This window comes from Papaver somniferum, chromosome 3 (genome assembly GCF_003573695.1).
Source record: "Papaver somniferum cultivar HN1 chromosome 3, ASM357369v1, whole genome shotgun sequence".
Lineage (NCBI taxonomy): Eukaryota > Viridiplantae > Streptophyta > Magnoliopsida > Ranunculales > Papaveraceae > Papaver > Papaver somniferum.
In genome coordinates, this window is record NC_039360.1 from 120,865,334 (window position 1) to 120,880,807 (window position 15,474).

The following is a 15,474-nucleotide window of genomic DNA, read 5'->3' on the forward strand; positions in this document are numbered from 1 at the left end:
TCTTCTTAATGCAGTTGTCTGAAAATTTACACTTGAGTTTGGATTCAAATTGTCCCAAACCCTGAAACCATTGATGGTCCAGCGGAGAAAGTCATCTATTAGTGAGAAAAAAGAAGAGCAACCAATTTTAAAATTGTCACAATTATATAAAACTATCAAGTGGTAATGTCATTCGGTAAGTAATAGCGCCAAACAACTTTCATTATTAGGTCGATATAGAGTCTAGTGGTGACTGGTCAGGCGACGCTGACCAAGTCAATCTAGGGTTTTTCTTCATCTTTTTCCTCGATTCTCTGCGATTTTGCTGTGTTTTTCAGTAATTCCTTATGAATTTCGAATTCACTTAGATCCTTTTTACCTTCAACCTCTTTTTCAAAATCAGAAATAGTGTTTAAAATCAATTTTATGCAAAACCTAATTTCTTAATAGTCGCATATTGCTTTTGTTCCTGTTTATTGATTTTTCTCTTTCAATTTGTTCCAGGGATTTTGTTTTAAATAATGATTTCAGAGTTTTTCTTTTTCTCTGTCTGATTTGGTGCTAAAGATTCTATCTTTTGGATTTCTTTCTAACCCTTGTTATCTAATCTTTTCGTATTTTCTACAGGATTAGTCATGAACTGATGGAGGCTTCGACATAGGGTCACTGAGTATTCATCATGAGATTCGTTTACAAATTTGATTGGGAAAGTCGTGGTTACTTCTAATTTTGGGTATGGTTCTTGCTCTTTTTTCTTAGTTCTGGTTTGGAGGGTCGGTGATTTTTGAGAAGATAAGCAAAATGATATGCTTTTGCATGATGAGATCCTACTTTCTGTAGGGATTATTTTACTTATTCTTATTATATATTATAAATGGGGAAGATCTATCTATGGTTGTTCTTAATAATTTCATTTTCTCTGCAAGTTCCTTAATTTGGTGCTTGAATTATTGATTTGATGGTTGTTAGTTAGTCTAAGAAGCCTATGGAGTATGCTTTCATTTCGGGTAGCTCAAATGTTTTATGGTCATCTAATACCTCTACTGAAATGAGCTTTTCTTCGGATGGTTAAGCTAATGTTTTTTCACTGATATTACTCCTCTAAGTAATCCAGAAGTTGAGAATGAGTTGGATGGTGTAATTTTACTTGAACCTTTCCCTTTGGCTACTCTCCCACCGGAACCTTTTGTGTCGGTTGAAGAATTTGAGAAGAAAGTAAATCTCATGATGATTGACTCTGTTGACGCTATGGATGAAGAGCCTTCATAAGTTCATGACCCTGTAAGTTTTTCTGATTACTGCTCTTCTATTTTACTATGTTTTTCTTTTTATTTCGCAATTCCGTGAAACTAGTTTTTTACATATCTGCTATCATGATTTTTCTTTGTTGGAATATGAATGGATGTTGCTCTGATAAAAAATGGCTTCATCTATTAAATATTTTTAAGAAAAATAAGCCAAATGCTATTTGTTTATTTGAAACCATGGTTGATTTTGATACTGTGAAGAAATATAGCCATCATCTACCTTTCGATTCTTGGTATATTGTGCCAGCTATAGGAAAATCGGGGGGGGGGGGGGGGGGGGGGGGGGGGGGGGGAGGGTGCTATCTTTAGGATACTTTGACAACTCTAATATTGAAATTATTGGTGATGCATTTAACATGATACATATTGTCTGTGATATTACCCCGACTATTAAAAATTGCATGGTTACTTTCATATATGGCTCGCTAAATGCTTTGGGTAAAATAAATCAATGGAACTACTTGCATCACATGAATGAGGATAGTAATAGACCTTGGTTGTTATTGGGTGATTTTAACTTTATCTTGCATTCTTCGGAAGAACAAGGTGGTAATCCAGAGAATTCTTTCCCTCCGGATTTTGTTAGGAATAGTTTGATCCAGTTAAAAATGAATGAAATATTTGCTTTTGGTAATCCTTTTACGTGGTGTAATAGAAGATTTAAGAATCCTTCTGAATTGATTTTCGAAAAACTAGATAGGGGTTTCATGAACGATAAATGGGTTTCATCTTTGCCTCACACTAGGATTACAAATCTAGGAAGGGTTTTTTCTGATCATTGTCCCATTCTCTTAAAATGTTTCCATCAACAACAAGGTCTACCTTACAAATTTTTCAAGTGCTGGTAGCTGAGTCCTGACTTTAAAAATGTCTTAAATCATGCCTGAAAGAAAGATGTTAAAGGTTCTCCTAGTTACATTGTTTCTGGTAAGCTTAAGAATCTGAAACAAGAGCTTATCAAATGGAATTTAGATTCCTTTGGTCACATCAAGCAAACAATTATTAAGTTAAATTTTGTAATTGAGAAACTTCAATCCATGGCCTATACTCCAACTCTTGGAGAATTCATTCTGAATTATTCGAAACAACTGGATTTCTGGTATGCAATTGAAAATTCTTTCTACAAGCAAAAAGCAAAAATTGATTATTTTCTTCATTATGATAAGAATACAAGCTTTTTCCATAACTCTGTAAAGCTTAGGAATATGTACAACACTATCCATACTCTAAAAGACAGTCAAGTAATTGATTGGAAAGTAGAGAACAAGTCGTTGCTCTGCTTTCTAACCATTTCAAAAGTATTTATTCTTCTTCTCAGCCTTTAAAGAGGATATTCATGAAGTGCTCAAGGATGTTCAGCCTATTATAAAAGATGAGTTAAATGTTAATTAGTAGAAATTCCTTCTACTGAAGAAATTTATCTTACTGTTAAAAATATGGCACCTTGGAAATCGCCAGGACCAGATGGTTTCCCTGGGGGGTTTTCAGAGACAATTGGGATGAAGTGTCTATAGAGGTAATAAATCATGTTCAAAATTTCTTTAGGAATAAGTATCTTCTCAAACAGCTTAATCACACTTTTATCACACTGATTCCAAAGGTCTGTAATCCTTCTTCCCCTAGTGAATTTAGACCTATTAGCTTAACAAACACCATTTATAAAATAATTTCTAAAATTTTAACCAATAGACTAAAACCCATTCTTGATTCGTTGATTTCTCCGTTTCAGTCGGCTTTTATTGCAAATAGGCAGATTCAAGATAATATCATCATAAGTCATGAAATATTGCACTCTTTTAAAACTAGAAAAAAATAAGAATAATAAGAATGGTTTCATAGCCATAAAACTAGACCTATCAAAGGCTTTTGACAGACTAGAGTGGCCATTTATAATTGCAGTCTTTAAAAAGCTAGGTTTTTTGGATTTATGGTGTCATCTGATTCATCAATGTATCAGTACAATTTCTTATTCGGTGTTAGTTAATGGCTCTCCGGGTGATATTTTCTATCCTTCCACGGGAATAAGACAAGGTGACTGTCTTTCCCCTTATATTTTCATCATTTGTATGGAAATGTTATCTCGTCTCTTATTAAAAGCTGAAGCGGATAACATGATTCAGGGGTTTAAGCTAAAGAGTAATAGTCCTTCCATTTCTCACTTATTCTTCGTTGATGATTGTATGTTATTTTCAAGAGCATCCCTTTCTTATGCTAGACACGTTATGAAGATTATTGATAATTTCTCTAAAGCCTCGGGTCAAGCAATAAACTTTGAAAAGTCTGGGTTTTTTACTAGTGCAAAGATGCATCATAAACATGTTAAATTGCTGTCTAAAACTCTAGGAATCAAACACTTGAGTAGTACTGAAAAATACTTAGGTACTCCTTTGTTTATTAACAGAAAGAAGTCTGAATCTTTTCAGTTTTTGATTGATAAATTTTATTCAAGATTAGGTAATAAAGAGAACTAACCTTAATATTGCTGGTAGAACAGTGATTACTAAGCATGTTCTTTCAAGTTTGGAAGTTTATCACATGTCATGTTTTCCTCTTCCTAAAAAGATTACAGCAAAAATAGATTCAATTCAAAGAACTTTTTGGTGGTCTAAAAGCAATCCAAGGCATGCTGCTTACTTTCGGTCTTGGAATGATATTGGTAAACCAAAAATGTGTGGGGGGTTAGGTATTAGAAACTCTTATGCTACAAATAGAGTTTTCATTGCTAAACTGGGTTAGAGAATTAGCAATAACCCAGATCTCTTAATTTTTATTTTCTTAAAAGATAAGTACTTCCCAAATCAGAATTTACTGGAAATTGATAAAGCTGCTGATACATCTTCTTGGATTTGGAAAGGTATAGTAAATAGTTTAGCTTTCTTAAGGTCTAACATTGTGATGAAAATAAATGATGGTACTGGTACAAAAATCTGGACTTCTAACTGGTTGCCTTTAAGTAATGCTCCACCAGTGTCGAATAATCCAGATCATATCAATTTTACTTTGGTTAGTGAGTTAATCAACAATGAGAATAACACGTGGGATTTAGATTTATTGCAATCCTTGTTTGTTCCTGAAGATGTTAAAAAGATTAGTTCTTTAAGGATAAATACTAATAAGAAAGATGAATTAAAATGGGCTCATACTAGAAGTGGGAATTTTACTATTAAATCTGCTTATAATGTGTATATGAATATTTCTAGATCAGTAGAGGATACTTCTTTTTGGAAGAAAGTTTGGTCTCTTGATTGTCTACCTAAAATCAAATACTTCATGTGGAAAATTTTTGCAGAAATATTGCTTGTTAATTGCCTGTTGAAGTTGTACAATGAGTATATTGATGATTGTTGTCCCTTATGTAAGAATGAAAGAGAAACTGTGATGCATTTGTTTGTCAGGTGTCCTATTGCTTCTCATATTTGGTTTGCTTTATCAATACAACATATGGTAGCTTCTGGGACTGATTACATTGAAGATCTTTTTCTGTTGTGGTTTGATAATTCTTTTGGAAAATCTCCCTTTGTGGTTAACTGGCCAAGCATTGGGGCTATAGTTATGTGGAGTATATGAAAAATGAGATGTGAGGTTGTTTTCAAAAGTGCTTCTATCAATCTGGATAAAATCATCTTAAATACCAGAAGACTTATAAACACTTATGTAGTTGCGCCAGAGACTAAGAAGTCTACTACAGAGACTAAGAAGTCTTCTAATTTGATTGCTAAAACTTCCATTCAGAATGTTGATCACATAATGTTTTTAGATGGTTCTTTTAAGGATTTTAACATGGGAGTTGGTGTTATTCTGTGTGATATTGCAGGAACAGTAAGGGGAACGAAGGCAGACTTTGGACTTATCTCAGATGCAGTTGGTGCTGAGGCAATTGCTCTCATTTTGACTATCTCTTGGGCGAAGGAGATGGATTTGTCTAGAGTCCTGCTCGTGAGTGATTGCCTCCAGTTGGTTGATTTTGTAAATGGAGGCAATGTTATGGTAGATTGGAGAAGCAGTGACCTGCTGGTGCACTGTCGGAGTTTATTTGTTTGTAGTAGTACTTTCAATCTTGTTTATATTAAGCGTTCCAAAATAATGTAGCTGATCGACTTGCACGTCGAGCTAGGAAGTTTAGTTTAAAAGACAGTTGGATCTCTTTTCCTCCCTTTTTGAACTCTCTGTTGAGGAAAGATCCCCTTTCGGCACTCTGTAATTCCCTTTTATTGTAATATATCAGTGTGTTTCTCAGCAAAAAAAAAAAAGTAATAGCGCCAAACAAAATAGACCACCTAGGCCCTCGTTGATGCAAGGACCAACTAATAATTTTTTTGCTTATTATTGTACCATAGAGGTCTGCTGTGGCACCTTAAAAACACAAGTCCCTGTGGTCTACTTCTTGATTCTTCGAGCCTCATATAAGTAACTCAGAACCACCACAGCTGCAGCAACTGCGACTCCAACAGCACTTTGCGCCAACACAACAGTGGTCTTGGCCTCTACCTTAGAAGCTGAGGAACTTGGTGAAAACCCAAGCTCAGAAAGTTTCTTGTGTGCCATTGCGAAGGCTTTGAAAAATGTATCCTCGTCCTGTCATAGAAACTGAATCAGAACAGTTCCCGTTTTACAGCAGATATAAACCATACTGCATAAGTTGGAAACAGCAGAAATTGTAATAACCAAAACTGTTGACAAGGGCCAATTCCAAAATTACTACCTGTGCATACAGTTCAACATAACGACGAAATGCTGGATCATCCAATAGAGCATTATCTGTGGGAAGCTTCAATAACCCCTCAGTTTCTCCTTTCAGCAGCTCCCTGATATGATATTTTGGAAGTAAGACCTTTGTCTCCTAGTTCGGGCAAAAAGAATGGAAGATATGGAAGAGGTATGAATATTCAAATTTAAGTTAGTGTCTTACACGAAGTAGGAATTGTCAAACTTCAGAGGCTCACTAGTCCAAGCACCACCAAAACCTGATCTCTCTGGATGTGCCCTCCCCTACAAAAAGCAAACGAAAAACTCTATAAGTACATGTGCATCTTTAGACCGTGTAAACATTTCTCTAAAGTCTTTAGAGCACTACCAATGTGTGGGCTCCAGATAATGCCACAATTTCCTTGTCAGATAAACCCATCCGATAAAAGATGTCTCTCAAATGCTGCCCACCTGTTATAGAAGAACAATACAGGTTATGCAGTCATCACTATCTAGATAGTTCAGTTTAAAAAGGTACTGTTGGACTATGTACATGGTGTCAACAGATACACGGTGAACTATTTGTCGATTTCGGGGATAAAATCATCAAACACCTCTCTTGAATTAGTAGTTATGTACACCACATGGAGATATCTTTCGTTCACTACTATCGCCAAGAATACAAAATTGAGTATTCTATAATTGTATGAGTATTTCCTTAAAACTTTCAGCTTACATGTTACATGTGCACAGTTTAGTGGCGTTCGATATTAATTTTCCTATATTAATTCACCAATCATGGTCCTGAAGATCTGCATTCTTCTGAATACCATATTAGAGCAAATAGCTCCAATGAGTAAGGTTTTCAGTAAATGAGCAGAAAATCACATAAGTAGAGATAACAATCTGACGAGTAAGAGATAAAGGGATAATTACCCTGTTTTGCATCTGGGAGCCGGCCTTCTCTAGGGGAAACCAATGAGTCCTGATAGAAAGCAACAGATAGTCAAGTATAGAAACAGATACAGCTGTGAGCTCACCCAATGCAGTTTTAACGCACCTTTCTACCCGGAACAAACTCAACAGTTGGCCCACCAGTGATCTCTACTGCAACAACCCCAGCAAGCTGACCACCGACGAAAGAGTGAGTGATCAATGATGTAAGAAAAACCAATGTTGTTTGACAAAGTTAATTTCTAGAGTGAGACTACTACTGGATATACTAAAAGTAATGGTTAATGTAATTCCAAGGAAGTGATAAAAGAAATAAACATCTAGCATTAGATGGAGAGCTGAAGACACACAGTCTAGTTTAGTTATCATATATTTGCATATACTGTTCTACCACAATTCATACCCCTATAACGATACCAAGAGATAAAAGTTGGGAGGTACTAAAGGGACTAATGGAGAGTAAGATGTCTTGCTTTTAGTAATGGAAATCCACTAGATCATATTATAAACCAAAAGAAACATATGATGTACATACATATTCAAAAGCAAACACTTATTTCTATAAAGTACTCTCTGCGTTTCTCAAATTGAACGCACAACTTGAAAATCATAAACAGTGAAGCTTTCACTCTAGAAATTCACCTGGTAAAGATCTGCGTACGTAATCCTTGGATGTTTTTTCTTCACTTCCTCTACAACCAAAAATTACAGCGAGAAAGAATAACAAAAGATCCGGAGTTAAAGATAATCTGTTATGATATTGGTAACCAATTCATATATAATACAGTAAACTACTTAGCAATGGAATCCTTATTCTACAATCAGTAAGAAAATAAACGCACCACAAAAATCTATGGCAATTTTTAAGCCACTATTGGCACCATGTTTCAACTCCTCTTCGTTCCTAATTGAACCATTAGCACCGCCTGTCTTTGATTTGACATCATAAGTTCCGGCATCATGCCACCTACAAGCATAGAGAGAAGAAATCAAGAAAAACACATGCAGATGATTAGATTTATACAAACACAACAAGTTCTAAACGAAGGATGAATTAACATGAAATTTGTTGTTTGGATATGGAAAATGAACAGGTTCAGAATTAGGGATAAATACCAGATCAGGAAACAAAATAGAAAAATGAGCTGAAAATAAATAGAAATGAATGAAATTGGACTTACGCAAGACGGAGCATGATTGGAGCACAGTTCTTAGAAGAAATGAGAGCACGGAGATCACGGCGAGTCTTCTCGATTTCTTTGAGGTAATTCGCATCTACTGCTACAGCTGCCATTTTTCAGTTTTTGAGAAAGAAAGAAGAGCTCTCGAAACCCTTCCTCGACGATACAGTCAAAGAAGATGAAGAAGGGGAAGGAGGAGGAGTGACTGACTATCAAACAACACAAAACCCAATCCCAAAGTTGTTAGACGGGTGTTGTATATTTTTCAGGAGTGGACCGACTGTTACATTGAATGAGATTGGGGTTGGGGTGTGTGCTAGCCAGGCGCTATCCAATCCTATCCTCTTCCCCCGCCTTGAGCTGACGAAAATTGATTTTTTGATTTTGTTTTTTTTTTCAATTTTTTTGTATCTATCTATACCAAACAAAAATTACAAAACAAATGCTTGTTGCGCCGGATTGAGGAAGAACTCGAGATAAAAAAAATTGGTTCATCATTTACGGTACCTTCAAATTTTCTGGTTCATCATTTACGGTGCCTTCAAATTTTCTCTACTCCGTATAGTAAAATTTTGTTAAAAATGGCGTATGAAACCTAAGCACGCAAGTGCTGCCCTCAAGGAATGGCATTGTCTTTTGGTTCCTGCCTCTTGTGACTGGTAATGTTTGATGAAAGAACACTAGTACACAACAATGCAGGATTTCACCAACTGGTAGTCAGCCTGTTCAAGTAATAAATGAATACAGAACCCAGACATTTACTAGTTGCCTTGATACTCGGGATTCAGCGTAGAAGCAGCCCTAGGAAATGTTACATTTACGAGTTCGTGCGCTGATGCTAGGCTGATCTTTATTTGAACTGCCGGAGGGATGTTCAAGTTCAATTGGGCACTGTTAATGACATCTACAACCCAGAATGAACCATTACAGCGACCAACAACGACATAACAAACAAGGGAAAATCTTAATGGCATCTACTTTTCCTACTTATATTGATATTTACAGTAACTAAAAAAAATGAAAATAAATAAATAAAACAAACTTAAGGGTCACCCTTTTTCTGGATGAACAAGAATTTCATTGCTTGTATACCATTACTTATCCCCACAGTTACCTTCTTCTTTACCCTCTCCAAGGGGTAGCAACAAGTTCAATCCAGAGTTCACGAGAACAGCAATCAGGGGTACTTTGAGGAACAGGGGATCCCGACATGGGATTCGCTCTATCGGGAATCACCCAGCCATTATGTACAAATTCAAGGGTATTGAATGAAATCTGGCATCACTCTTCACAAAATTTCAGAACCTATAGTCACCATTCCTGCAACACGAAAAATTGCTTGTGCTCTCACCAATCTTCAATTTCGTCAATATCTGATGAATTCTCACCATTTATATCATCCAAAATTATGTCCCCGTCGGAGTTTTCTTCCATAACCACGTTGCTTCTCCTATGAACTTCTGATGTTCTGTATCCGAGCCACTTCAAGATGGGTCTGTACTCAGTTGCTATGATTGATACGTCGGATGCACTTGCACTTTCAGAAGCTTCTATTCTTTGCCTTAGCATTTCATCCTGCGACCTCACAAACAAAGTTAAGAAAAACATGATCATTCAGAATCAGAAAGCAACCAGAGAAGATCAGCAACTTGAACATCATGCATAGTAATACAAAGCAACTGGATTGCTCAAATTCAGTGCATAACTATCAGTGCAAGTTGGAGAAATAAAGGCGAATCCAACTGAATCAGAAGATTTAACAAAAAACAAGTTCACAGCCCGCACCTTATTTCGTCTCGATGACTGCTCTACCTGCCAAATTTTTGGACTGCGGATGGAATGCCACCTACAGCAAACATACATAACTAGTGATTATGAAATTCTACTTTAACTTGGGAGTGTGTAATTCACAGTAGAAACAATAACAGAAAAGAAAACCTGGAAGGAGCGGGATGTGAGTTCCCAAGAAGCACCCCTCTGACAGAAACCGAAGCAGCAGCTAATTGGCCAATCTTCTCCAGCTCATGTTGTCCAGTCATTGTGTGGGACCACGTGGACCCATGAGAAGTGGCAAGAAGGCAGTCAACGTCACTCAAATAGGAAGTTACTGCGGAGGCATCTTCTATTGCTTCATCACTTATGAAATCTAGAACTGTATGATAATAATATAAACAAAGACACGCGGATCAGCTAATTGGCCAACATCTAAAAACTGACTTATGAGTTATGACCATTGCAACAGCGAACTTTCAGCTTTCTAAGAATGAACAAAGAAACGTGAAAAAATATCCTTCAACATCGAGGATGATAATGCCAGTTTCCGATAGAAGTAACAGTTACATATTACCATTTTCATGTAGAAAATCTGCAATTGGTCTCGCTTGACCATGTGCTTTAGAAAGAACATTCTCGGGATCACCCATTTGTAACGGTAATCTAACAAACCTTTCCCGTAACTGAAACTCATCAGCCCCTAGAAAATTAGAAGAATTGTGTTTCAGTATTTACAAATTCTCACTTGAGTACGAACGCCTAGCAAACAAAGTTCCAGGTTCACTTATACGAGTTAAACAAACAAACAAACAAAAAAGAAATCAAATATGTTGAGTCTAACTTTAGATCTACAATTCCTAATTATGTAAAGACCATAAGATAAATGAAGCTCAAACCTCTTCATTGTAAATACAGGGCAATACTACCCTATTAAAGCTCTCTTTTCCCTCTTCAAGTGCTTGTTTTCTTACATTTGTATATTCGAAAATGAGAGTAGGGCTTTTAATAATCACTAAGATACCCCTCATATATATGTGTCTCTCTCCCAGCGCATATTGTGATCAAGGGATACAGATGTATGAGAAAAACCTAAGGCATGGAAACCACCAAACTTTGCTTTTCACAACACTGATATAACTGCTATATGACATGGTCGTTGGTCTAAGATACATAACATAAAGCTGTTAATAGTTACATACCCAAGCCAGATGCACATAAAGACTCCCTTTTGTTGTGGAGGAACTTCCCCAACGCATGAAATAGAGAAAGTGTTTCGTCTCTGCCAAATGAAAGTGCACCACCCATTGGAGCAATGTCCAGTAACTTCTCTTTTGAATGAGTGGAAGAGAGTTTAAGTAAGGAAGGGATCTGTCTTTGTCTCAAACAAAAGTACTGTAAGGACGTAACTGCATGCCTGATATCACCTCCACTGGCCTTTGCTATCAGAGCTATCTGGTCAGCAGTAGCACTGCACTGCTCTTCTTTGCATATCCTAGAAAGAGCCACCTTAATGGAATTTGTAGTAACAGGATTAAAGGCCACCTGAAATTCCAAGGAAAAAATTGAACAGGCCATTTAGCAATGAATAAACCTAATTTACATTGGTTCAGCCACCTCAAAATTAAAATAAAAATACAGTCACTACCTTACACGCCCCAGCACTCTCAAGACAAGATTGAAGATCTTCCCAGTAACGTGATGAATTATCAGCAGTGTCAACCTTATTGTACTCAGTGATCAATATAATCGTCGGAATCTTAGTTGATCGAGCAAGGGCATGCAAACACTTACAAAGTTTCCCATGAGCAGCCTTTCCGTTTGCCAGAGGAAGATCATCAATTAAGAGTACGTATGGATTTTCAGTTCCTCCAGAACTGGATGGTGGAATCATTGAATATTTTCTAATCCTCTCAACGAAAGTCTCAAACTCGTCCAACTTCGACATGTAACTTACTCCTGGTAGTACCATGACATTAAATATTCAACAACAGAACACCATTTCAAAAAGAGTAAAATATAGGGAAATTCCTTGATAATCATATCTTATAGAAAGTCGAGTTTTGGAATAATGCTTCTCAATTTTAGACCCAATAGTGTGTCATTATGTCCATCAAGAAGTAATTAGATAAAAATGCTCCTATAACCGAAGTAAACCAACCACAAGTATTTGATCAGGATGGATAAGTGATGCTGATCACTTAGTACTCGTAAGTTTTCTTTAATTTGATTAGTGCAACCAATATGTTGAATAAAGACAATTACTGTCCCTTGTTACAGATCACAGTATAACAATGATCTAATGAGTTCCGGACTTATTCCAGTCTGGATTCTTTCAGATTGTAGTGTAAAAAAGGTTATTTATTTCTCTAATGATATTTTAGATTAATGAATTCTTTACCTAAATTGGAGTTGTGGATATGTTCTTGCCAAAGTGTGGGTGTAGGGGTTTCCCATTCACATAAGTTGACTCCAAGATGAGATGCAATTGCACGGACCGTCGCCTGAAAGACAAATAATGCATAAGATTCAAATAGAAATAGTGGCTCATAGTTGAGAGGTGTAGGAACAATGTGTAACCAAAACAAATGGAAATAGTGGAGCTTCAATTAGACCATTTATTCTCCAACAAGAAATCTTGAAATGCCAGCTTCAACTACAAGTCTACAAAGGCATAAGTAGAGACCAGGGCTAAGAGGAAACATCTTAAGTTATCTCATACTCTACGAAACAGGCTGAAACCAATAACTCTTGAAAACGGATATAAGACATACCGATTTCCCGACTCCAGCTTGTCCAGTGATAACAAGAGCATGGCTGTGAAACTCATCCTAAAATGAGAAAACTACACCATCAGAAAATACAAATAAAAATAGATAAAGAAAGAGATAAAATCACCTTTGAGGTTCTCAATCTTTCCTCTAACCACATTTTGACTTCTTCAACCTGCAGAGATGGGAGAAACAGTGATACAAGTCATGCCCAAAGATCCAAAAATAGAAGTGAATATTCAGAGAGCAATGCTATTTGGCTGCCTGTGCCCAGTAGAGTCAAACCAAGTGTTGGTGACTAGTACCCTAGGCATCTTGGAGATTGAGACCCCAATCCACTCCTTGTGGGGTTCTGATCAGGACGTTACAATGTTAACCAACCGAAAAGAGATGGAAATGCCATTTCATACTTAAAACAACAAGATTTGGAACCGCTGTAAACTACAGAATACAATTGACACATTTCTTTTAACCAAAGTGTTATAGATAACCTCACATTTCAAATCTTAAACCAAATTTGAATTGTGGACACAATTAGATGTTCTTGTTTTGCAATTCACATGTGAATAACATAATAGAAATGGGTTGTGACAGATAAAACCTTTTTCTTGTGTATCGCAAGCTCTTGCAATGATTGAGGTTTGTATTTGTCGACCCATAGCTCCTTTTTGTTACTCTTTTGAGAACCTAATTCAAGTTTATGTTACATTAGCTCTAAAATGATAGTTTGATTAATAAACAAGAAACACATTTTGCAAGAACGAAAAATTATCAGCTCAAAAACACATAAATACATAATTTTCAAAGCGAACAAAAACTTAAAGGTACAACTTACATGAGGTAAAGGGAAAAAGAAAAGGTTCGAATAATACCATTAGGCACCTCTGCAAGACCTTGAAAGTCTTCATAGAAACCATCAGTAAATGCATCAAAATTGAACTGCATTGCAATAAAAAACAAAAGCACCAACTAATTAACAAAACTTAATCACAGAAGAAATGGAAACACAATTACCACCACCAAGACGGCAATCACAATTACCTCTCCTATTGATGATGTATGAGAAAGGAAAAGCTCCTTAGTAGTAGAAGAGAGAGAGCGACGAGACCTCTTCGTCTTTGAGCCACCACCAGAACATGAAGTCTTTCTAGTGCCATGTGCTGATACAGAAATTTGTTTTTTCGATTTTGACCTAGTAGTAGGCTTGGTGCAAACCCGTGAGCTTAAATGATCATCTTCATTATCAGATGAAGAAGATAACAAGACTATATTTCTTTTCCCCATCAAAAAAATCCAGTAAAAATAGAAACCCTAGATAAGAATTTCAATGAAAACCACCAGATAACTTCATAACCTGGTTTTGCTTAGTAGTATTAGCACTGTGACGAGTAACAGAAATTACAATCATCGATCGAATCCTGACACGTAAAGAGAGACCCCCAAAGCAAATAAAAAGAGGGAAACTTGGGAAGCGAGATCTTCAATCTATATGAGGGGAAAAAAATTGCGCGCGCTTTTGAGAAACTAGTGCCGAAGGAGCATTTATGTCGTTGAAATGGAGGTGTACATAAGAAGCCAACAAACGATACAACTCGGTCTTGGTCTGGGTTCGCATTTTCGAGGGGACAAGTTTCATCCACCTGGTTTAAAGTTCGCTCAGTTTTTTTTTTCTTTTTTTTTCAAGAAAGACTGGATTTGTGCCCGTGCTATGCACCGGGCATATTTTTTCTTTTAACTTGGTGTGTGCGACTTTGTCCTGCCCTGTGGTGATGTATTTTTGATTTGATATGTGTAGGGCTTCGTCCCGCCTCGTGACAATTTATTTTTGATTTGGTGTGCGCGGGGCTTCGCCCCACCCCTTGGAGATGTATTTTTGATTTAGTTTGGCGGAGCAAATGCATTAAATAGGTTGAAAATATGTGCAGATTTTATTTATCTTTTTCCTTTTAACTTGGTGTACGCGGGTGTTCGCCCAACCTCATGGAAGTGCATTTTTGATTTGGTGAGCGCGGGGTTTGCCCCGCCCCGTGAAGAGGTATCTTTGATTTGGTGTAGCGGGGCAAATACATTAAATAGGTGGAGGATATGTGGAAATTTATTTATTTTTTCCTTTTATTTTTTGCAGAAAATATGAGGATTTTTTCCCCTTTATATATTAATTTGGAAAAAATAGTCCTAGTATAACAATTACAGTACTTGATTTCCAAATTGAATTTGGACTTCATTAAAACGGTCTGCGAGTTATAACCCCAAAGGAGTCACTATCCATCCACAAAAAACCCGCTAAAACAAAAGTAACACAAAAACCCCAAAGATGAAACCAAAATTTGGTTTCATCATAAAATTTGATGAAACCTCATAGAATTTGACGAAACCAATTTTTGGTTTCATCATAAAATTTGATGAAACCAATTTTGTAATTTGGGGTTTTTGTATCAAATTTTTAAAATTTTGGGGTTTTTGTATAATTTAGTTTAAGATGGAGTTTTAATGAATCCCAACATTTGAGTGGGGTTTTTGTACCACAAGTTTGGTCACCTTGGGTTTTTATGATCAGTTTTGTCCATAAAATTTCAAACATGGTAAATTAGGTTTTCCTTTTAATTCGTAATTTTTAAATCAATCATATGTTGCCAAGTGTCTTCACCTAAATATTGTCACTTTATAAATCCCAAATTGAATTTGGTTTCCATTTTTTAGTCTTTTTCCTATTCTTTTTAAATCAATCATACGTTGCCAAGTGTCCTCACCAAAACGCTTGTTTCACAAAACTCAAAAAAAGTTTATTTCGACCAATAGGAAGTGAGGGTTTCCTCACCGTTCAGC

The 15,474-nt window shown here is 36.4% G+C and overlaps 2 protein-coding genes across 3 annotated transcripts; both read right to left on the reverse strand.

The window, feature by feature from the left end:
• Positions 1-5,332: 5,332 nt before the first annotated feature.
• Positions 5,333-8,399, reverse strand: LOC113357184 (probable L-ascorbate peroxidase 4, peroxisomal). The gene is made up of 9 exons (XM_026600511.1): positions 8,108-8,399; positions 7,769-7,893; positions 7,569-7,618; positions 7,033-7,098; positions 6,909-6,957; positions 6,361-6,443; positions 6,196-6,275; positions 5,989-6,091; positions 5,333-5,861 (listed from the first exon to the last, which is right to left on the reverse strand). The coding sequence occupies exons 1-9, from the start codon at positions 8,218-8,220 to the stop codon at positions 5,664-5,666; spliced, it is 867 nt and encodes a 288-aa protein (XP_026456296.1). The 5' UTR covers positions 8,221-8,399; the 3' UTR covers positions 5,333-5,663.
• A 717-nt stretch (positions 8,400-9,116) lies between these two features.
• LOC113357185 (cell cycle checkpoint protein RAD17-like) lies at positions 9,117-14,169 on the reverse strand. Of its 2 annotated transcripts, XM_026600513.1 has the most exons (13): positions 13,690-14,169; positions 13,521-13,587; positions 13,250-13,335; positions 12,776-12,823; positions 12,652-12,708; positions 12,279-12,381; positions 11,672-11,836; positions 11,526-11,563; positions 11,080-11,422; positions 10,455-10,580; positions 10,046-10,259; positions 9,893-9,953; positions 9,117-9,682 (listed from the first exon to the last, which is right to left on the reverse strand). In XM_026600513.1, the coding sequence occupies exons 1-13, from the start codon at positions 13,930-13,932 to the stop codon at positions 9,455-9,457; spliced, it is 1,779 nt and encodes a 592-aa protein (XP_026456298.1). In that variant the 5' UTR covers positions 13,933-14,169; the 3' UTR covers positions 9,117-9,454. The 2 variants fall into 2 exon arrangements, with proteins under 2 accessions (XP_026456298.1, XP_026456297.1); XM_026600512.1 differs by having other exon boundaries at positions 11,526-11,836.
• Positions 14,170-15,474: the final 1,305 nt, after the last annotated feature.

Excerpts from the sequence above, each read along its gene's own strand:
- LOC113357184 (XM_026600511.1), bottom strand. The coding sequence starts at position 8,220 with ATGGCAGCTGTAGCAGTAGATGCGAATTACCTCAAAGAAATCGAGAAG. Across the intron at positions 7,894-8,107 it reads CCAATCATGCTCCGTCTTGC|GTGGCATGATGCCGGAACTT; the intron begins GTAAGTCCAATT and ends CTATGCTTGTAG. Across the intron at positions 7,619-7,768 it reads AATTGCCATAGATTTTTGTG|AGGAAGTGAAGAAAAAACAT; the intron begins GTGCGTTTATTT and ends TTTTGGTTGTAG.
- LOC113357185 (XM_026600512.1), bottom strand. The coding sequence starts at position 13,932 with ATGGGGAAAAGAAATATAGTCTTGTTATCTTCTTCATCTGATAATGAA. Across the intron at positions 12,382-12,651 it reads AAGCTGGAGTCGGGAAATCG|GCGACGGTCCGTGCAATTGC; the intron begins GTATGTCTTATA and ends TTTGTCTTTCAG. Across the intron at positions 10,581-11,079 it reads TTTATGTGCATCTGGCTTGG|GGGCTGATGAGTTTCAGTTA; the intron begins GTATGTAACTAT and ends CTAATTTTCTAG.